This window comes from Typha angustifolia, chromosome 15, assembly GCF_048772165.1.
Source record: "Typha angustifolia cultivar Huaian chromosome 15, ASM4877216v1, whole genome shotgun sequence".
NCBI lineage: Eukaryota > Viridiplantae > Streptophyta > Magnoliopsida > Poales > Typhaceae > Typha > Typha angustifolia.
The window spans coordinates 3163819-3186740 of record NC_133253.1 but is presented as its reverse complement, the minus strand read 5'-3'; the positions used below and the strand labels follow the sequence as shown (position 1 = coordinate 3186740).

The following is a 22922-nucleotide window of genomic DNA, read 5'->3' as shown; positions in this document are numbered from 1 at the left end:
GAAGATATATATATATATATATATATATATATATGATGTAGTAGATGGTTTATTGAAGTAGGTGGAATATCTTGTTGTATGAGTCCACATCCACATTAATGGTTGTACAACTTCCCTTACATAATAATTCAAGTATTTTTTTACGTGTGTACCCTGAAAAAATTTCTTATTTGCTTAAATGCCCCTCTAAAGTTTACATTTAAATAGATACCTCTTAAAACATATATTATCTATATAGATACGCTATTAATTACTTTTCAAGGTAAGTCTTAAAAAAGATTTTTAAAAAAAATTGGTAAGAGAATTACTTGATATGTTTATCTTTTTGTATTTAAATTGTTCGAAATTTAGAGGCTAGTAAACTCCAAAGGATATTCCACAAAATGTAAGAGTTTTAAATAGTATAACTATATAAACAATGCATTTTGAGTGTAAATATATATTTTATAGGGGTATATAAGTAAATAATTTAAAAAAAAAAAAGAGATGTAGTCTCATAAGCAGAGGTTTCTGGGCACTGGAATTCTAATTTCAATATGAGTATATAAGTATATTCTCAATTGAGCTATTGCTAAACAGTTCTGAGAGCTTTATGTTACCCAGTGCACAATAATAGATCACGGGGCCAAGCTGTGGCTTTTGGACCATACACAAGCAATAGGACTGGAGAGTGTAAGGAGATAGCATGTGGTGAACTAAAGATATGAAATGTTCAATAGGATCCTATGCAAGAATTGGGGTAAAAGAAGAAGAAGAAGAAGAAGAAGAAGAAGAAGAAGAGTGTTTGTGAATCCTCTCAGCTAAATGTACCCCCATTTAATTCGAGCAATTGACGTCCCAGCAGTGAACGAGGGGCTGAGGTAGGGAGAAAGACGAGATCCCCGTACTCTTTTATTATATTTTAATTCTTATATCGACCTCACCTCACATGTTGAACGTTGTGTTGTTGTTTCGTATTAATTCCTTATTATAATATATATAATACGATGGGTCTTGGACTCTCTAAAATTGTTGCCAATTTACAACCACATTTCTATAAGATTTATATATATAGTTGGTCGGTTATATATGGTGATGGGGAAGAGGTAAGTTATCGGATCGAACAATTTGGTATACAGATCCGACTAGTATCCGAGTTTAAAATTCCACACCTATGGATAGCGGTCAATAAATTCCCCGTCCTTGTCATCCGCTCCTTCCGCTAACCATTGCAGCAAATGGTCCGCAAACCAAGAGAATGCAGGAGTTTGCTGTCTCTTTTACAAATTATACCTATATTAGAAGTACATTAAAATGGAGGGGTGCGTGAAAAATAGATGCATATTGGGTGATTTGTAAAGAATTTGGAAATTTCCTGCATCTGAGGTTGCAGACGATCCGATCGGCCCCTAATCATGTGACGCAGTACACCACCTGAATGTACCTGAATTTTCCTCTCACTGCGAGAGAGGAGTGTGAGGAACCTCTTCGTTGCTTCCCCACATGTCGCTAACGGCCACGTGTCGGGCGATGTGGAGGGAACCCATCTACTGTGCTGGAAACCACACCCTTTTAAGCTCTCCCTTCCGCCTCTCCCTACTACTCCAAGCAGTCGGCCAGAGAGAAGAGCTAGAGAGAGAGAGAGAGAGAGAGAGAGAGAGAAAGAGAGAGACAGAGAGAGAGGGACGACGACGAAGGCGACGATGAGCTCCTCGTCCTCGTCTGATCTCTCCCTCGTCACCGATCAATCCTTCGGCCACGCTCACATGCTCTCCTCCTCGGCCTCCTCCGCCGCTCCCGTCGTCGCATCTTCCACCGCCGTCTCCCCCAGCACACCCCCTCCCCATTCGCCTCAATTAGGGTAAGCAATTGGTAAAACCTAACCGCTCGTCCTTCTTCCGCCTACTTCTGATATGGTAAAACCCTCTCTCCCTCTCCGTCAGATCGAGGTTCTCACGGATCTTGAAGCGATGGGATCGTTGCCTTCGGGGAAGCGGCGGAGGTGATGACAGCGCCGCCGGGGCCATCGAGTGCTACGCGTGCACCCAGCCGGGGGCGCCGGTGTTCCATTCCACGAGCTGCGATCGCGCGCACGCGCCGGCGTGGGAGGCGAACGCCGGCTCCTCCCTAATACCGATCCAGAACACGACGCCGGCCGAAGCCGCGGAAGCGGCGGCGGATCGGACCGGAGGAGGAGGAGGAGGAGGAGGGGGAGGAGGTGCGCGACGGATCAGGGCGGGTTGGGTGTTCGGATCCGTGCTGGACCCGCGGAGCGGCGGTGTGCAGCGGTGGAACCGGGGGCTCCTCCTAGCTCGCGCGGCGGCGCTGGCCGCGGATCCGCTCTTCTTCTACGCGGTAGGGGTGCGGGCTTGCGGATGGGGAGGAGAAGGAGGAGGAGGGGGGGCGATGGGGCTGGGGGTGGACGCGAGGATGGGGGCGGCAGCGGCGGCGGTGAGGACGGCTGCGGACGCCGCACACGTGGTGCACGTGTGGGTGCAGCTCCGACTAGCTTACGTGTCGCGGGAGTCGCTGGTGGTAGGTTGCGGCAAGCTGGTGTGGGACCCACGTGCAATCGCCGCGCACTACCTGCGCTCGCCGAAGGCTTTCTGGTTCGACCTCTTCGTGGTCCTCCCGCTGCCCCAGGTCAGTAGTTCCCGCGCTCATCTCTTTTGCTTTCCCGCTCTCCTAGTCCAAATTATTTCCCGATTAATCACCAACTTCCATGCATCGACGTCATCTAAATTTCAAATATTTTGCTTTTCGTATATATATATATAATATAGTTTTTATTTTTTGAGAATTTTTTGCTTTTCGTATGTCGATTGACGAAGGGAGTAGGTATTTGTGGAAGCATAGTAAGATTCTTTCTTGTAGCCTTGTTGTTTAGCCACCCACATCGAATTAAAAGCATCTCGTATAATGAATGCATCCATTACATTATTACTTATGTACTGGTTGGCCTTCTTTTCTTATCTCCACAAAAGGTTCTTTGAGTTCATTGATTTGACAGTTACTCATGTGCTACCGGCTATTCCCGCATAGCATTCTCCTAAATAGATGGCTAGCCAGATAGATTTATATCATCTTTTTAATCATTATGTTTTCTACGACATATTAGACGTGTATAAGCTCCGTATAACAATAAAGGGCTAGGGCTGTCAAAGTGGCGCTCGAGCTTGGCTGGAGATCGTCTCGAGCTCTATACGACTTGAGCCGAACTCTTTTAGTCTCAAAAATATTATTTGAGCTTAGTTAAATTAGACCCAGCTTACTTAAACTCAGCTCATATTAGATTGATGCATATGCAATATTATATTATATTATATATTTCCTACTATAATATAATTAGATAAAGTATTTTCTGTCTAGCATAAGTTATTAGTATTATTTTTATTTTTTTATATCGAGTTAAGCTTGAGCCCACATTTACTGTCGAGCTTGAGCTAGAGTTCTTTGAATTTGGAGTTAAGCTCAGGTAATTCAAGATCTGCTAGCCAATACCATTGTTGAAATGGTGGCTTCACGTAGAGTCCTATTAGACTAGCTTTTGGGTGTACCGACGAGGTGCATAACCCACAATTATTATCGTTGGGATTCTTTTAGAAATTAAATTTATTGCATGTATAAATGAGTTCTTAATTATACTTAAGAACTAACTTATTTGGTATCTAATGATGAAATCATTATTCTTAGACCTTTTGAATTATTGTCTCTTTTCATAGACGCACAGACACATGTGCGCATGCTCCCGTGCGTGCGCATATATATATATATATATATATATATATATGATATTAACTATTTTAGCTATGTAAAAATTAAAAGATTTCTCTTCGGTTAGTTATTTATGAAAAAAATTTATAGGATAATTTCACATGATTATGATGTGATTAATTTTAGGCTTTTAGATTTTTTTTTTTACTCTTATTTTAGAAGAAAGTTAGAGACAAAAGTTGAGCATATAATTAATATTTTTTGTTAACATCATTATAAGAATAAAATATATTAGATAGTTAAGGAAATCAAATTATCATAAAAAATTAATAAACATCTGTGAAAATAGATTATAATTTAAGGGGTCTAAATGTAATTAACTCTTTAAATCTGGTTTTCTTTTGCCATCAACTATTTATTTTTGGGCGGAATTGGTTGCAGGACATATACTTGAACCTCAACCAAACGCCAGATTAGAGTTCTAAATTGGTTGCAGTACATACACGGAAAAACGCTAACGACGAGAGAGAGAATCGCTTTCAATTAAAGTGATTTATTAGGGCCAAACGATAAGAATCTATTCCTTAATGTAGGTTGAAATTTCACCTACTTCCTCGATAAATTTGAAAAATATCGTTATTGTCGAGCCAAAAATAGTGGGCCTGAAGTACGGTCTTCATGCAAAGTAAACATGGGCCCACCTCACATGGCTTGATGGCCCAAACAGTGTACATCTCAATTTCCAGGCGACCATGTTACCAGCAAATACACGCCTCTACATTATAGAGATAAGGTGACAAAGAATACACGTAAGTTTCACTTCTTCATATTCCTTTTGGCCACTGTACCTATCCATGTTAGGCGAATTCGCTACAACGGTACAAATATGTGTCGGCCCATTCAACCTCTTCCCGGGCAGTTGACGATTCGCTCATCCTTCTCGATTTGTCTCTCGTCTATTCATCAATGAACATAATGATGTGGTTAAAGATATATGGGTGCTTGCTGCGTTCTGTCCTTTTTAGGTGGAGCCACGAAGATTAGTGACATCTTCTGACACAACCCAATCTTAGAGCTATCGAGACGATATGGCGATTAGTATCAAATTATTTGTCTAATTTTTGTGGTAGATTAGAGAGTATCCTAAGTATTATTCGTTGATGATAAAATGGGAATAGGATAATATGAACCATTCTGTAGTGTTGCTAATACGTTAAGATGGATCATTTGGCAGTGTGACACTCCTAAGATTTGACAGGGTCAAATGTGCAAAATTAACAACAGTATCTTGACGAGGTCTGAAAACGTTAAAACAGATCATGAAAAAGCTCCAAAAGATCCGGGGTGTACCAGATCACTACAGGAACAGGACAACGGACGCATACGGCTTCCGTTTTCTTCTTTCAATACCACGTCACGTGGGGCCCACGAGGAAAGCATGGCCGTTGTGTGTGCTCGTTGGCTGGCGCCGGTCGCACAGCCATCAGTTTTTATTTATTTATAAGAGAAGTAGAAAATTTTGATTTATTAGAGAGAGAAGTAGAAATTTCACTGTCCTAGTATACTAGTATACAAGTACTATCCATTAGCCACACAGCCATCACCTTTTTTTTTAACCTCGTGCTGGCTTTCCGACACGTTAGCTACCAACTTTTCGAGCCCCGTACAGCAGATTCGTTCGTACAACCGTTGTCCCATTCACGTGCATCTGACACCGTCATCTCTGACGTCGCTTGCAATGAAGGATCTTGAATCCGCTGCAAGGCTGGTGTGCTTTGCATAATTGCATGGCAGCATGATTGAGTCGTAGCCCGTGGATCTGCTGTTACCTAAAGTACAGTGAGATTCCGCCTCCCAAGCCCCAGTTGCAGGAAACTCCTCCGGTATTATATTTTTCCCCCTACACTAGGAATACTTGACAAGCTTTGGTTTGTCTGAGTTTACTTTCTGTTAAATTTGATTGATATTGAATATCTGTAGTCTCATAAGCAAGCCTTTTTAGGTCTGCATGAGTTTAGATCGATCAATAATTAGAGTTTTGACTAAAGTATCCTTTTTCAAACAAAAATTATTTTAATCAATATAGATTGCTCTTCAAATTTAATACTGAAAGATATTTGTTTCACTATAGTTGTGTCAAATGCTAAATTTTTTAGTATTTTTATCTAAAGAAAAGAAACACTAACAAATTCAGTATATTCTTCTGATATATAAGACGTTATCAAATCAGGACTTTATATGTGGCAATTAAAATAAAAGAACTAAGATGGAAACTTAACTAAATTTATCAGAGTTTTATTTAAAAAAAATTCTAAATAAACTACTGATAAGTTCAATATTATATATATATAAAATGTTGAAACTATTAACATTTTATTTTGTTTAAGTTATAGATTAAAATGCTGAATTTATTGGCGTTTCTATCTAAAAGTAATGTAGCATGTGCAATGGAAAAAACTCCCTTTATTAGTGTTGGTGATAGTAGTTTTCACTCAAAGATTAGTGTTTGAATGGCTGCTTAAACAAAGCAAACACCATTTATCAAAGGATACGATTATCACTGGCTTTAACCCTTTTTCTTTCCCATTGTCTAATTGAATAATTCCTTCTTTACTTATGCAGATTGTCTTCTGGTCGATTCTACCAAAATTAATCATAGAAGAAGAAATCAAGCTTGCGGCGACAATTCTTTTGTCTGTTTTCTTGTTCCAGTATCTTCCCAAGGTTTATCACAGCATTTACATGATGAGAAGCATGCAGAAGGTTACTGGTTACATCTTCGGCACCATCTGGTGGGGATTCGGCCTGAACCTGATTGCGTATTTCATAGCATCCCATGTGAGTATGTTCCCTTCACTGCAATATATAACACTAGCAAATATTATTAGGATATCAGTGGATTAGAATTACAACTCATTTCTTGTAAGAAAATAAAGAAGAATTATATCCAAAATACTTAATCTTTGGTGGTTATCATCTGGGTGCACAGAGTGATGTATTCTTGGTGTCACCCACCAAAGCGTATAAATAAAATACAACAGATATAGAAGGCTAATTTTTGGTGAAGCTACAAACATGAGACTATAGTTTCTGAACTCCAGAAATTCACAAATTCATGATAATATATATAGGAAAAGGATTCTGTTAAGTAATTTTCCGCTTCTAATTAAAGTAATGGAGTTTTATCAGGTCATTATAAGGCACAATTCCTGCACCACTTCCTTCATGTACTGTTTGATGGGTTGATTCCAACCCTGCAATAATTGTCTAGTCCTCTATCTTTTTAAGTATTGTTGCCTAGGTCTTGAAATCTAACTACAACACCTGTGCTTCCTGCATTGACAGCAATTGTCATATGTTTGAGGATGGATACTGTCTTTGGAGGAGCTGATTAATCCTGAAAATTCTAACCTAAGTTGCTTCTAGCAGAAAGCTTAATCTGAATAGTAACAATATATAAACCTCCAAAAATCGAAAAAATATATCACCTTCTGATAAGTTTGAGATTTTGCAACTTTCAGGTAGCTGGAGGGTGCTGGTATATTCTTGCAATCCAACGTGTTGCCTCGTGCCTCCAATACCAATGCCAGAAGAACAACAACTGTGACATTATGTCGATGGTCTGCTCCGAAGAAGTTTGCAACCGCTTTTCCTCAACACCAGGCATGGATCAATCTACATGCATGAAAAATGCTACATGGGCGGCAAATCACAATCTCCAGGCATGTTTAAGTGGGGGTGGCCCATTTCACTTTGGAATATATGATATGGCACTTCCTGTCATTTCTAGCAACTCACTTGCTGTCAAGATTCTTTATCCTATATTTTGGGGCCTTATGACTCTCAGGTACAACGCTTATGGTGTAAAGGCAGCAAGTATTATACAATTTATAGGAGTATATCTGTATAACAAATTGTCCTTTATGCTATAACCTGAACCTGATTATTACTTGCAAGACTTACTAGGACCATGCAATGATGCTACGATAAATTATAACTTTTTTTACTCAAGAGTACAACTATAACTGATGGTAGCTAACTTATTCTGCTACAGCACTTTCGGCAATAATCTTGAACCTACAAGTCAATGGCTAGAAGTGATATTTAGTATCATAACTGTCCTTAGTGGCCTAATGCTCTTCACTCTATTGATTGGTAACATTCAGGTAAAAGTGTAAATTCTTTCCTTCAACTAGTTTTAGTTTAGTTATTCTCAGATATCTGATGACTCCTAGAACTTGATGTATAGGTATTCTTGCATGCTGTCATGGCAAGGAAGAGGAAGATGCAACTACGATGTCGAGACATGGAATGGTGGATGAAAAGGCGACAACTGCCATCCCGCCTGAGGCAGAGAGTTCGACAATATGAACGCCAAAGATGGGCTGCAATGAGAGGTGAGGATGAAATGGAGATCATCAAAGACTTGCCTGAAGGGTTAAGGAGGGATATAAGACGACATCTGTGTCTTGATCTCATCAAACAGGTACTCCTGAAGATTAAACTGTATTAAAGGAATTGTACCTAGTGATTGAGGGATGTGATATTTAAATATGCTTGCTGAACAAATAGTAAACCTAATAATTAGCAAACATAACACTGTACTTCATTTGGTTACGTAAGTAGGTCTCGAAAAGCAGAGACATTAAGCTATTATATTATCTGAACCAGATTTAGCTCATCAACCTATCCAATTTTCAGGTGCCGCTGTTTCAACATTTAGATGACCTTATCCTTGACAATATTTGCGACAGAGTTAAACACCTTGTCTACTCCAAGGACGAAAAGGTATGTACAATATCATGTAATCAATCTAATAGAAATCGCAGTATTTCATTATATATTTCTTTTGTTGTAAACCATATAATAGAAATTGCAATATTGCATTATTCTTGATGACTGCTTCTTTCCCATGCAGTGTTTTCAATAATTTTTTCTTGATATAGCCCCTTGTTATTGAACCCCAGGTCATTAGGGAAGGAGATCCAGTGCAAAAGATGGTGTTTATTGTTCGTGGGCACTTACAAAGCAGTCAGTGCCTTAGCAAAGGTTTGGTGGCAACATGCATGCTGGGCCCTGGAAACTTTCTTGGGGATGAGCTTCTCTCTTGGTGCCTACGCCGTCCATTTATAGATCGCTTACCTGCTTCATCTGCCACCTTTGTGTGCGTCGAGCCTACAGAAGCCTTCGGATTGGATTCTCACCACCTCCGCTACATCACCGAGCACTTCAGGTACAAATTCGCAAATGAAAGGCTGAGAAGGACAGCAAGGTATTATTCCTCAAATTGGCGAACGTGGGCAGCTGTTAACATTCAACTTGCATGGCGTCATTTCAAAGCTAGGACTAGAGGCAGGGTGATTGAGCCATTGGAACTTGGTGACAGTGAGCGCCGCCTTCGGCTATATGCCGCAATGTTCATGTCAATTAGACCTCACGACCACCTGGAGTAGCGGCAATTCAATTTTCAGTTGGCAGACTATTCATCTTTCTAAAAAGCCAAAATATTTGAAATTGGTATCACAACAGACCGAACAGTGTAGAGAAACAGGGAATCAGAAGATATTCAGACAACCGCTCACTTTTAGAAAGGTGAGAATAATGGAAGTAAATTATCCTCTTATGACAGGAATAAAGTTTGTCACAGCATCAATCTTTATGGAACGCAACATTCAAGTGTCTAGTCCGTTGATATGTTGAGAGGAACTAGCAGATCTCTATATCATCTATTAGCTCAGTATTGAAGGGGTTGGGTCAACTCCCCAGAAAGATTCCTAGCTCTTATAGTTAAAAGGAGTGATTTTGGAGCATTGGCTGAGGGGACACAAGTGGATCATATTCCAAGTATGGTGAGCTATTCAAAGTCCATTCAGGAACATTGGTGTCTGCAAGCTCTCTCTATTTGTAGATAAATAAACTGCTCGTGAGTTTATCTTGATCTTAATCTCCAAAATGAAGTTCCAGCCTCCCCCAAGCTATTAAATTGTGCTGTAGAAAATTCATAAAAAGATTCTTTTTTTTTTAATAATGTAGAAGGTGGTGTTTTTCTCATTACCATCTTTTTCTTTACAGATTTCTTACCACCTGAGCCTCTCTGTCTTCTCTGTTGAAGAGGTAAAGCCTCCGGTGTCCTTTTTCTATCCTTGTGCATTTTAGTTACTGTTATCTTCAATCCCAGATGTACACATTTTAGATACTTAATAAGTTTTGTGTAATGCTGGTGTCTAAACTTGTAATAGATATTTCAAAATATATTTGTTTTGCATATCTATTCTGTGGAACAAGAACGTGTACATTGGTTGTAATAAAATTATTCTCTTTTCCTGATGCATCCATAGAATGAGCAATTGAGAAACAAAAAGGTAAAAGGGATCATCTGCAAACAGCAAAGGAAACACTCGAACCATGGAAAGAAAGAAAGAAAGAAAGAACGAATGGGACATTTCGACAAACAGAGGCTTAGTGCACGTCTAAAATGAATGGGTTAGGAAAAGATACGAGACATGTAAAGCAAATCAACAACATTTAATATTCAAATCAATAGTTGCCGGTTAGCAAGTTAGCTTGCTACCTCGTTAGTCAACTTACTTCGAGCTTTGGGCATCCTATGCGAGACAGCGATAGTAAAAAAGAGAATTCCCATTGCTCGCAATCAAAGACCACCTACTTGAAATAATATGTAAACTTTTGTCTATTTTCACAGTCTCTTTATTTATTTTTCTTAACATATTGACTCTCTTAATCATCAAAAATCTTCAAAATATCTATTCAATTTAGTTATCTGTTAAATCTTTTATTAAAAAATAAAGCATCACATAATTTAGGCACGCGTAATTAAATCTTTTTAATTAATATTTTTTTTTACGTAATGTGATTTTAGAATCGGTACCAAAAATTTAGTATCGAGTATGAAAACCGACTATTATAGCCGTTGGATTAAGATTATAAAAAATATTTATCTTATAAATTTATAGACTTTCTAAAAATCATTTTACTATTACCTAAGAGAGTGAGGAACAAAAGAGAAAAAAAAAATTAAGAATAAAATGTTTATTTGATGTTTTCTGTTAATAACAACATAAGGTAAGAGATTATTCATAATATAGACGGCCATTAGGTTAAAATTATAAAAAAAATGATAGGGCGAATATAGAAATGAGCAAATAGTTTCTGGGTCTTGTAATTATCCTAATAACATATAAATATTTTGGCTACTATCACTGACTTAATAAGAAAATTTATTGAGAGTACAAACCGTCCACATCTAAAGGTATTTATTATTACAAAAGCTCTTGTCTTAATTAAACTAATCTTTGTTTACGTTGATGGGTTAGATTTGGGCCCAAATTAATTATATACTGTTTGCATTCTAAAAGCCGTCTCATCCACGGGGTCAAAAATGTCATACAGTAAGATCCAAATACTGCAAACCGTCCGATCTCCATCAAGCGGTTACTTCATCTCTTAATGGACAGGGGTATTCGCGTCCTTTTACGAAATGACAAGTCTCATTCAGTAATTAAAATAGAATCTTGATAGCTTTTGGGGCCCCGAGCGATTGCGATGGAGAGAGGGAGGGGGATCTCGAGGGCTCTCCGTATTTTATCCGCTCCTTGTTACTCCATGATCCGCGTAGTTCATCCTTAATTGGTAAGATCTCCTCTTTACTTCGAGGGCTTTGTATTGTTGTGTTTTGGATTGGGAAAGGAGGGGTCTTTTTGCTCCAGATTAGTGAATTGGGGTCTCGTTTTGTCGATTCCATACTCGCTCGATGAAATTTTATATTTTCGTTGATTGATCTCTCGTTTTAATGGTACTTTAGGTCTGAGTTGCTCGAAAGTTTGTATATTTGTTGTTATTTTTATCGAGTTTGAGTAGTTCCACTAAGGAATGATTGGGGCACATGATTTACGGAGTCTTTCTCTAGGATTTAATTGCTTTCCTCTTTGTTTTAGATTTTGTGTTGAGCTTGAGTGTGTTTGTTAGATGAATCTGTGATGCTTTTTATTTGGTTAGGGTTTGTGATTGTAATCTTTGTTGCTGAGGCATCCAAAATTGCGAAGCGTGCACGGGGAAACTTTAGTTTCAGAAGTGGTATAAGCTGGGAAACATACCTTAAGGGATTAGGATTTAAAAAACTAGAACCAATGTAGTCAAATCTTGTGTGCTGTTGCGTTGAGAATGTTAAGATGGATGAATGGTATTATTAGAAAAGATAGAAGAAGAAATGGAAATATCTAACATAAGAGGAAAATTGGTTGAATATGTCCAATAGAGAATTTTTTGTGCAACGGATTCAAGTAGGAGGTTATTTGAGAGGAAGGAAAGGCCAAAATCTAACGTGGTAGGCATTTTGACAAAAGGATATGATAGTATTATATTTGACTAGGGTTAAAACATTTTGCCCTCTTTTCTTTGGGAAGGGTTTTATTCTCCGATGGAAATGACTTCCTGAGGAGGACTTTGCTGCCTTCTTGCCTCACCATCACCTTGTGAATGACCTTCATGTTACTTGCCTAAGCAAGATTGACACAACTGCGTAGGTCAAAAGGTTGGTGGGAAATGAGCAGGAAAGGCTTTTCTGCAGCGCATACTGTTAAGTAATCTAGTTTCTTTATCTATGCTTATTTCTTCCTTTTCTTGTACTTTATTCCTATTTTGTTTCTTATAGTAATTATGCATGCTTGTCATTGCTTCTCAAGTTCTCCTCGGAGTGGGCTATAGTCTTACTTCGGCTAGGTGATGGAGGTTGAGACATGTTTGTCTACCTTAAAGACCTAGGACTGATTCATGTTTTCTCCTTTGGCACATAGAATAAGGGACACTCAAACTTTATAATATGCAGAAGGCAAACTTCTTAAGTTCAGTGATATGGATATTATGTTGGAAAATCAAACCCGTTTGTCTGTATATTTGTATATGTTATGTACATATGAGGCGAAAAGTGTTTTGCAATTATTTATGTCAGCTATGGTGTCAGTCTCCTTGTATTCTTTCTTGTTACTGTACCTCACTTTCTGCTGAGCATTTTGTTTTCTTCTGTCTATTTATTTCAGTTCTAATTTGCTTGGCTTTTGGATTCATACTTGCATCTCAAACTTGGTAAGGAACAATTGTTGCTCTTATATGGATTTCTTATTTGGTCTAAGTTAAAGATCTAGAATTCCATGGTATATGGAATTTGTGAAGTCGTGGCAACTCATCATGAAATTGACTACTGCATGATGTTTACATTTATAGAATTGTCGGGTTTCTGTTGATTTCAATAGTTTGACAGTATAAGAAGTTGGCATATTGGATATACAGGAGTAATTAGCATCCCAAAACTTCTCCAAGAATCTGTATGTGGTGCTTAATATCATGTTAGGCTTGTCATTTGATCATCCAGTCTGCATTTCCATTTATTTCAGGTTTGCCCTCATGTGATAAACACTGCAATTGAAAGGTGTCATCTTTTCATTTTCCGTCCATGCAATTACAGACAAAGATGCTCCTGTTCTAGTTTTCCACTTCTTCATTCCAATGTGGAATTTCGCATCAAATGCTATAGCTGGAGGCCTAGGAAAAAAGACCAATTCAGCAAAATGTAGCACACCCAATACTGATTGCTCTGATGATGAGGCTTCTTCATGCGCTAGCAAGGAAGAAGGACTGGAATGTCCAATATGCTGGGAATCCTTCAACATTGTTGAGAATGTCCCGTATGTCTTATGGTGTGGCCACACCATGTGCAAGAATTGCATCCTGGGGCTTCAGTGGGCTGTTGTGAAGCTCCCAACTGTCCCTATCCAGTTACCGCTCTTCATTTCCTGCCCGTGGTGCAACTTCTTGTCTCTTCGGCTTGTATACAAAGGTAGCCTCACGTCTCCTAGAAAGAACTATTTCCTGCTCTGGATGGTTGAGAGCTTGAACGGTGAGAGAGAAAAATCTGGCACAATTCACGGAGAGCGTCCCCCCGTGTGGCCCTCTAATAATTGTCTGACCTTGGGAAATAGCAGTCATCACCACCACATCCGAAGAGCACCACATACAAATGCAGAAAGTTCCTATTCTACTGCAGATCATGTGGGCCTTATTGGCAACATCTTCAATGGTGAGAGGATTCATGCATCGCTACGGAAGACACTGGCTTTCTTTGTTCACTTGACTGCCAAGTTCCCACTTGTGTTCATCTTCCTCCTGATAGTACTATATGCAATCCCTGCCAGTGCCGCTGTTTTGGCCCTATATGTCCTTGTCACAGTCTTGTTTGCCTTGCCATCTTTTCTGATCCTCTACTTTGCATATCCGAGTTTGGATTGGCTTGTCAGAGAAATATTCACATAGGCTCTCTTACAAGTAAAGGTGGAGTTAAGGTGGTGAAACTAGCCGACTATGTGCATGAATGATGAATTCATATTTGTGCTTGCCCGTTAAATTGTACAATGTCTAGAGTGGCAGTCATTAAAGTGCTTGATCTTTGGTGGACTTGAAGGACCACAAAAATTTACCAGATGTATGTATGTATGTATTCGCACTGTATGTTTATCATGTTACCGATGCTCACAGATCCTCTGTGGTCAATTATGGGCTATTGTATACTCAGACAACTGAGTCACAATCATTGTCATTTTAGATTATATGTGTAATTCCTGTATTCATGGACAACCTTTTGATTGATAAACCTTCTGGAGGTGAAATATTGGACAGAGTCCTTTTTGCTCTTTCTTGAATTGCTTTGATCAAAATGAATTTTTCTTTTCCTGTTTGTATTGCTGAATTCATTTCAACAAATTGACTTCAATAGTATGTTGAATTGTTGATTGTTCATCTGAAAGTATCATGTTAGGGCCCAATCATAGGCCCAACTAGTGTCCTGGCCCGGTCCAAGATATGCATACCTTTAGAGATGGAATGGAGAAACAATTATTGTTATTAGGGGGCCAGCCAGCATGTAAGCAAAAGTGAAGTATCATTGCAATTGCAAATGCCTTCGTTTGTACGCCATCATTGTTTCCCCTCCTTTTGCCCTTCTGAAAGCGTCTAATTAGGTGAGGTGGGCCTCTCGTTAGATTCACAACTTAACTGAAGACCAAATACTTTGGTCGTGGTAGAGTGTGCAATCTTGCATCTATGTATTGTTTTATAAATTTTAAAGACACTAGTCAGAATTTTTGACCAGACTAGCTTCCCTTTCTAAATCATTCTAACTGAAATAGACCAACCTAAAATGTTAAATTTGTCAGCGTTTTACCTAAGAAGAAGAAGAAGAGGAAGCCTTAATAATTTCAGAGTCCTTAATAATTATTATTATTATCTAATTTTTAAAAATAAATCTCTGATATAATTAATATTTTATTTTGTTAATTTATATGAAACTTGTTGACATTTTTATCTAAAAATTAAAATACTAATCTTATTGACGCTCAACAACAACTGTGGGAAAAAAAAGAGACACAGATCTAGGAAGAGTGCTGCCTCCTCCATTCATGACGGCATGGCCTCGTAATAATTGCAAATGCAATGAATCATGAATGGTATGGAAAAGTATTTGACACATCCAGGGTGAAGTTTGAGAAATTTAGGAAGAGATGTGGGGGGTAGAAACTTAATAAATCAATACTATAAGGTTCAAAATGAGAATTTTCCCGGCATTAATTGTAACATGGCACAAAGATTCTGCTAACGTCCATGTGAGCCTGATGGAAGGTTGACTTGTTGTAAATAATACTATTAGTCTCAGTATCCAAAGACTTTTGTATTCAGTGTACACCTGACACTCTGACAGGATCAACACCATTCCCCAAGTAACCCAGAATTATTTTCTTTGAATATGATAACAACTAGTAGATCTACAAGCCTCTGAGTCAAAACTCACATCTTTTAATAAATAAATTTATGGTAAGTTGTCTGGGAAATTATTGCCTTCTCAGACATGTTTGGAGTTCCAAAAGGAAATTAAGATTAAGAAGAGGGGTTATATTAGAATTAAACTAAAATTAAAGATCGTGTAAGCATAGTGGCTAATCAAATTCGCCGGTCTCGTAACAACCGTTTCCGACCGTTTCATAGATTTGGTGGGTGGTGGTGGTCCGTCCCGTCACGCCCTCCTCGTCCTCGTCGCTTCGCATCTCTCCTTTCCGCTTGCTTCCTTCGTCTCCCTCCTCAACAAACACGCTATCTTTAATCTTATTTGAGTAAAAAGAAGGCCTTTTTTGGTTGCTCGCACGTCCTCTAAAGAGGGAGGGAGGGAGAAGGGGAGGGGAATCCTTCTTCCTTAGTGGGAGCCCTCAAATGGCGAGGGTAGTCGCCTGATAAGGTGCTACGATCTTGATGCGGGTTTTTATAGCTTTCCTCTTCTGGGTTTCTCGCCGTTTTCTCTCTTCCCCTGCTGCGATTGGCGCGGCGCATTGGCCGGGTAAGAGCGATCGTTAGATTTGCGGCGTCTTACTTTATTTGGTATGTTATGCTTTCGTGGAGTGAATCGCCCTTTTTTCAGAGGCATCTTGCTGATTGCTGAATTTGGAATGGTCTCGTCTATTCTGCTCCCCAGTAGGGCAATGATTAGTTCTAACAAAATTTGAAGATGTTTAAAGTCATTGAGTTCTCTGTTGGATTGTTCTAGTGGGGTTCACTGGCTAATATTGAAGAAGAGTTTTAAGTGTTCTTTCTTTCATTTCCTTCTGTGATTGTATTGATTAGAAGTTATGAAGTTGATATCTAATCTAGGGGGTCACATCTCTTTGTTGATCATAGATTGCTGGAATTTTGTTACCGAAAGCAAAAAAGAAAAAAAAAATGTAAGGAAGCCTGATCACTTGGCAATCATTCAGCAGATCAGTTTTGTATTAGTTTTAATTTAGTAGTATCTAAATTATGAAACAGAATTCTCTTGTGTAATTTCCAAAGATGGTGTTCTGCAGCTTCTTTGTGTCTACAAATCTCAGACAAGTAGTTAGGCATCTTCAAGTTGCTTGACAAGTGAATCCTGTGTTATCTGATCTAAACTTCTCAGTTGGTCCAGTGAGATGGGACAATAGCTCGTAAGCGGTCAATCTCACGATATGGTTATTTGATGAAATCAACAAACAGGATCTTTATTTGACTGAAGTTGTGATATTTCCTGTGAAAAATATTGATTATGTTATTCTATTATGTGCTACTTAATGCTTGACAAATGGTACTATTTTGTATATTGAAGCTCTGTTTCTCTTCCTCATATGTTTTCACTGCTTCCTGCTCGGCTTTCGCTCATTTAATTTCTCTATTATTTTCTTGCTTGCAGGGTGTGTACTGCTTTCAAGTTGCACTCACTCCTGACTTCAGCCACACAAGATTCTGGAACTTCATCTGCTGTACCAATGAGCGAGAAGTTGTCAGGGAGGGGTGTTATCTCCATGCCCTCTGAGGTTAATAAGCCTAGAGGAGGGGCGAGGAGAAGTTCGACAGGGAGCACAACCCCCAAGGACTCGGTTTCTCATACAAGCAGTGATGAAAAGAAACTACCCATCTATCTCAGAGCTTCCACAAACTCTTGCCATGATCTATGTAAATATGGAAGAAGACATGCTGTTGAAGAGAAAGGAAAGCATCCAATTCGACACAGGCTGAGCAATAATCGTCTCTTTGATAATGACCATGATCATCATCATCATCAGCCAAAGGTTCTGAATCATGGGGAAAGAAGCAAGAGGCCAGTGATCAAGTTGAAGTCTCCGTCTCTGCGGAAAATTGAAATTTCTAGTAATCCTAATGGCACTAAGAAGAAGGGCTCCTTGCCTGCTGATGGATCTGATTTCGTAGAGGAATCTGTCAGTGTTGAGCTACAGACTTCATCGCCCACCTGGAAAGATATTGTACCATATGAAGTTGCAGTTCGTCCAACATCTCCACAAATTGAACAGCACCCAGTGAATAACATGAATTCATACGACGGAAAGAAAAGACAGGTGATCCGGTTGAAGGCTCCACATCATCCTGAAACATCTAAAGAAAAGCCCAAAGTTGAGCAAATGGATGTGTCATCTAATAACAAAATGCTTGCTTATGAGGGTGGCAAGGAAAAGATGGAGTCACCTGTTAATAAGGCCATCTCATCTGTCAAACCAAAGTCAGCTAGGCAAATATTGATGGAGAAACCCACAGTATCTGTTAAATCCAAAGTGGTCAAAAGAGCACCAAAGGATAAGCCCTCTACATCTACTAAGAACCAAATCATCAAGAAAATGACTTCAGCATCTCGTAAATATGTTGATCTTCCTGCTAAACCTGTGATCGCTTTGAAGAAGACTGCATTAAAGGGAAAGCCTTCCTCTCCCCACATTCTTTCAGGGAGTACTAATGTTCGAAGAAGTCGTGAGAACAAAATAGAGATTAGTGTCAAGAGTGATACAATGGCAAAGATCGGAGAAGAGAGAGCAATAAAACCATCAAGATCTTTGCTGACTGAGTCTTCTGTTGATGGTCCCTTGACCTTGAAGAAGTCAGGGAACACACATGATGGTGACTATAACGAGGAGAAGACACTATATGTTATTGAGCCAGAAACACATTATCTGGAGCAGCAATCTCATGATTACCACTCATCTCAACCATCATCGAGCGATGAAGAATCTGAATCTGCCTTTAGTGAATCAAGTGAATTACTTTCAGAAGATGAAGGAGCAGAAAGCTTCACAAAAGATGAACCTTCAATTGGTGAAAATACTAGACCAAGAAGATCTTCTACTTTTCACCCAGAAGATGAGACTCTCACAACTCGTGAGTTGAAATTTAAGAGAGGCAAGGTAATTGAACTCCCATCTCATAGCGATGGTCCACGGAAACTTAGATTCAGAAGAGGAAGAGTGATTGGTGAACGCCACAGTGATGGTCAATTACGAAGAAGAAGTTTTAGGAGGAGAAGTGGGAGTGCTGCCACCAGTAGCCCTAATCTAGATGGCCAAATTGTGGTGCTGAGACATCAAGATGCAGAGGAGAAGAAAGATATGCAAGGGCTGTTCAATAATGTGATTGAACAAACTGCAAGCAAGCTTGTGGAGACTAGGAAGAGCAAAGTGAAGGCATTGGTGGGTGCTTTTGAAACTGTGATCTCCCTCCAGGATGGCAAACCAGCACTGAAAAGCTAAGCTCATATGATTGCCAAAGAATGTTTATTATGGAATTCAGAGTATACTGTTCTTATGAACTCAAGACAGCTAAGTTTAATCACAACTAGTTTGCTTTTCCAAGTGTGTTGATATTGTTTTTATGAAGAGTATTGTGTCTATATCTTTACATGAAGACATTGAAGAGTCATATGTTTGAGAAGGATGAAATTGTCTGACTGTGACTTGATTGATACTCTATTCATCATTCTCTTGTGTTCTCTTCTAATTCAATGCGGATCTTTTAATTCAAATCTGGTTTCTATTTGTCGAGTTCAAATTCTTTACGGATTTATCGCCTAACCGGCAAATGACCAAAAATTTGTTTTATTTCTGGCTGGTGCTCAAAGTACCTAGTTCTTGACATGGTTTGCAGGATCTATTTCTGGCTGTCATCTATTTCAGAAAGACTCCTTTTCCCCTACCTTCATGATCAAATAACAGCCATTTCTATGTTGTGGATGTCAATTGGACATTTGTTGTTTGTATCCCATAAAATTTTCTTACAGTTCATGTGGCCTCAAATTAATATGGCAGAGATATTAAATTTCCAAACAGTTGAGGGGTCACAATCTCATTTTGAGAAAATGAGCGAGATAGCGTGAGTTTATGGCACCCCCCAAATTAACCAATAAAACTAAAAAAAAAAAAAAGAGTTTTTTAAATAAAATAGAGAAAAAGGGAGATGAAAGAATAATATTATACTCTTTCTTTTCTCTTTCAAACTTCCTTGTGAAAACTTTTTCACCGGTGGTGGCAGTTAATCTATAAAATTTACTTTTTAATTAAACAAATATGTTTCTTAAGAGCAGTTGGGAAATTAATCAAAATGCCATAGTAGGCCAGGACAAAACAAAAAAAAATCTTAAAAGATTTCGAATGAATTGTGTCTCTGGGTAGTTGTTTTAGTTCGTTATAGCTCATAATTTATCCTTATCTATCTAATCTTTTATTAGCTTTATTTGGTTTAAGATTAATTTTTTTAAAAATAAATTTGATTAGATATAAAAAAATATAAAATAATATTTGATTACTGAAGTAGTGGTAGGGGTTGGTGAGTTTAGGAGGGAGTTAATCACGTGTAATTAGTAGAGTCGAAGCAAACGAGGCCGGAGATTCTGATCCTACGTGGAGTTTACTATTAGCCTACGGCTCTGTACCAATAATAATAAATTAATCGTAGTCATGAATTTGGCTCTGTGGGCGAAAATAAGCCCGTGGAGAGACAAAATTACTGTGAATCGGCGACCCGCCGCGTGGTTTGTTGGGCATTTTGCTAATCTCTTCCATTCCCGAGGGGTTCATGTTCACTACCCTTCTGTCGCCATGTGATGCCTCGTCTCGTCTCTTTCCTACTTCGACTCTTCTTCAAGCTGAGTTCCAAAGGAGGTGAAGGGAGATGAAAAGGTTGTTTTCTTTTGTGCTCCTCTATGCGTAGAAGCGAAAAAGGAGGAAACTTGACGCTACCCAGGTGATAAATTTGATTGCCTTTGTTCGATTCTCTTGATAAAAAAGATCTCTTTTTTCAGGTGTTTTTTCTTTTTTGGGTGTGTGTGTTTAGGGGAGTATGAGTAGGATTTGTAGCTTTATTTGGGAGTTTTCGTAACATTTTTGTGGTTCGATGTTCTTTTTACGGTTTTGATTTGGGGAGTTTGATGTTTGTTTTGGGATGGGAGGGGAGGAGGAGGAGACGGCTTCAGATCTTGCACGCATTGTGCAAAATTTGGAAAAATTTACGGAGAATTACCAAGATATTGCAATATTTTAGGTGGGATTTAGTAAAATTAGTGCACCTCGAAGCATAGGATGGATTCTTCTTTCCTTTCTTCTTCTCTAAGCTCGGATAATGTTGTGAATTGCTTTAGATATTCGTCATTCTTTTTGAGTTTTTACAAAATAAAATATTATAGAACTCGCCCTTTGGATAGATTGTGGCTAATTAGGTGGGAAATAGCAATATTCACAGGTTTGTCATTGGAGTGAGATCTTTGGTTCTGAAGGTTTTAGTATACTTACATGCTGAAGTTATGTTACATGCATCCAAATTTACCTGATGACCACATCAAGTAATCTCTCTAGATTTTTGTACAGATTACAATCTTCAGTAGAGTGAAATTAAATAGGCTTTAGAATCAATTCTATGTAAGACCAAATGTGCTAAGTGCTTACTTAGCATCCTCTAATAGTTGTTGGCACACGCAACATGTCTATGGGACATATGCAAGTCAGAAGGCATGTTTTGCATTTGCAGGTATATATATTCACTGATAAAACCAAGTGGGTTACGCAGATAATAATCATTATGCACTGTACATGTGGCAGTCAAACTAATCCACGTTATAATCAATCTAGTGAACTTATTTAACAAATGGCATTAGATAGAATTAGTCAAATCGAAGTCTTCCCTAGATCCAAAATTGGATGTTGAACTGACAGCCTGACCCCCTAGAATCGTCAATTTATTCCAGTTGGTTAATATTTTTATTTTTCTATCTTGTAGTCAGATCTATTTTGCCAAATATCAAGGAACATACGAAGAAGAGGATGCTAATGAGCTGAAGGTTTTCAATTTTTTATTACATTTACAAGGGATGGCTTAAATATACTATTACCAAGACGTTCATTATCACAGGGTTTTAATCCTACTTTCATTAGCTGTTTTGAAACTAAATGCAGCATGATGTTTATGCCTACTTTGCTGAATATGGAGCATGACTCCATTATTTCTTAGTGACAGATTTCTATTTGATGTAATTTTTGCAGTTATTCTGTGAGAGTGAATTTTTGTGATGAGCATGACTCCCTTATTCTGTGCCTGATATGGTTGAAACAATGCTGGTTGCAAAGCAGTACCGCTGCACACACTCCGCAGCATGTATATGCATTAAAGGCCACTTGAGTGAAGATGCAATTTTCCTTATATTCCAGCACCTAAACTGGAATCCGAGACTGATTGCTGTCATGTCCTGTGTCTGCAAATGGTTTGATGAGATCGCCAAGCGAGTATTATGGAAAGAGTTCTGCCGTGCTAGGGCACCAAAAATGATGCTAGATATGCAATCTAGTGGAAGTCACAATGTTGATGGAAGCTGGAAATCACTGGGGAAACTTCTTATATACTGTTCAGGGTGCAGCAAAGGAGGCCTGTTCAATGATGTCCATATCCCAGGTCACTTTGTCTACAGGACTCGCTTTTCTAGGACTTCAGGAAAAATCTTTCTTGTACCGCAATGCAGAACAGATGTGTTGTACATATCAGACCCATGTGAGCATTTAGATCAGGGGGAAGAGGGTGATGTGGGCCTTTTCCGTGGCGTCTTTAAGTCTTTTTCTGTTTCCAGAGTTAAAAAGATTCTGATTGAGAAGCAGATTGAGTTTCATCCCACAGAGGTCTGTCCTTATTGTAAAGCAAAGTTATGGAGTATGCTTCAGGCAATGATGATCCCGAGGTCTGTTTGTGGTAGATTATGCTCTTATGATGATTCTGTGGAGTACTATGTATGTCTTAATGGACATATGGTAGGAATATGCACTTTCAAACCTCTTTCAGAATCAGAAGAGACATCTGAAATTGAGTGATACTTAGAATTTGACTCAGGTTATTATCTTAGTTGTGTTTTATTTCTTTGCTGTGACAATATCTTATTAGGAAATAATCAAAATTGTGCATTTAGTTCTTTTAACTTTGAAATTCTAGTGGAAGATTTAGACAGTTTGAGAATTTCATTCACTTCTTTTCATCTCTCCAATGTTTAACATTTGGTTTACTTTTCTTTTTTGTCCTTGTTGAACAGATTATTAAGAAAGGTTGAAGGCAGATTTTATTTTCAAACTGTTTGTGGATCTTGTTGGCTGTTATTCATGAAAAACTATGTTGAAAGAATGATCCAAGCATGAGCCCGTTGTTACTTGAGATTGTCTGCTCTGCTATACGATTGGAGCTTGTGACAAGAAAAGCTGGTTGGGGGGGGGGGGTACTGTGCTATTCTTATCTGTAACTTGACCCTGAAATTATGACTGTGATATCAGTTGATGTTTCGATGAAAAAAAAAAAATAGTTCGCTTTCATATTCTCATTATTCTTGTTGAATTTATTATTGGTGG

The 22922-nt window shown here is 38.6% G+C and overlaps 4 protein-coding genes across 5 annotated transcripts; all 4 read left to right on the top strand.

The window, feature by feature from the left end:
• The first annotated feature begins 1571 nt into the window (after nt 1–1571).
• LOC140778158 (cyclic nucleotide-gated ion channel 2) lies at nt 1572–10024 on the top strand. Of its 2 annotated transcripts, XR_012107157.1 has the most exons (9): nt 1572–1840; nt 1923–2622; nt 6316–6531; nt 7215–7540; nt 7748–7859; nt 7943–8179; nt 8395–8481; nt 8661–9616; nt 9766–10024. XR_012107157.1 is itself a non-coding variant. In XM_073122736.1 (8 exons), the coding sequence occupies exons 1-8, from the start codon at nt 1683–1685 to the stop codon at nt 9144–9146; spliced, it is 2322 nt and encodes a 773-aa protein (XP_072978837.1). In that variant the 5' UTR covers nt 1572–1682; the 3' UTR covers nt 9147–10024. The 2 variants fall into 2 exon arrangements, 1 of the variants encoding a protein (XP_072978837.1); XM_073122736.1 differs by having other exon boundaries at nt 8661–10024.
• A 1225-nt stretch (nt 10025–11249) lies between these two features.
• LOC140778387 (uncharacterized) lies at nt 11250–14405 on the top strand. Its single transcript, XM_073123072.1, has 2 exons — nt 11250–11343; nt 13104–14405. The coding sequence occupies exon 2, from the start codon at nt 13216–13218 to the stop codon at nt 14017–14019; it is 804 nt and encodes a 267-aa protein (XP_072979173.1). The 5' UTR covers nt 11250–11343; nt 13104–13215; the 3' UTR covers nt 14020–14405.
• A 1480-nt stretch (nt 14406–15885) lies between these two features.
• LOC140777161 (uncharacterized) lies at nt 15886–18981 on the top strand. Its single transcript, XM_073121090.1, has 2 exons — nt 15886–16090; nt 16958–18981. Exon 2 carries the CDS (start codon nt 17034–17036, stop codon nt 18798–18800), a length of 1767 nt encoding a protein of 588 aa, XP_072977191.1. The 5' UTR covers nt 15886–16090; nt 16958–17033; the 3' UTR covers nt 18801–18981.
• A 1032-nt stretch (nt 18982–20013) lies between these two features.
• On the top strand, nt 20014–22886 carry LOC140779524 (EID1-like F-box protein 2). Its single transcript, XM_073124624.1, has 3 exons — nt 20014–20289; nt 21582–22416; nt 22613–22886. Exon 2 carries the CDS (start codon nt 21639–21641, stop codon nt 22395–22397), a length of 759 nt encoding a protein of 252 aa, XP_072980725.1. The 5' UTR covers nt 20014–20289; nt 21582–21638; the 3' UTR covers nt 22398–22416; nt 22613–22886.
• Nucleotides 22887–22922: the final 36 nt, after the last annotated feature.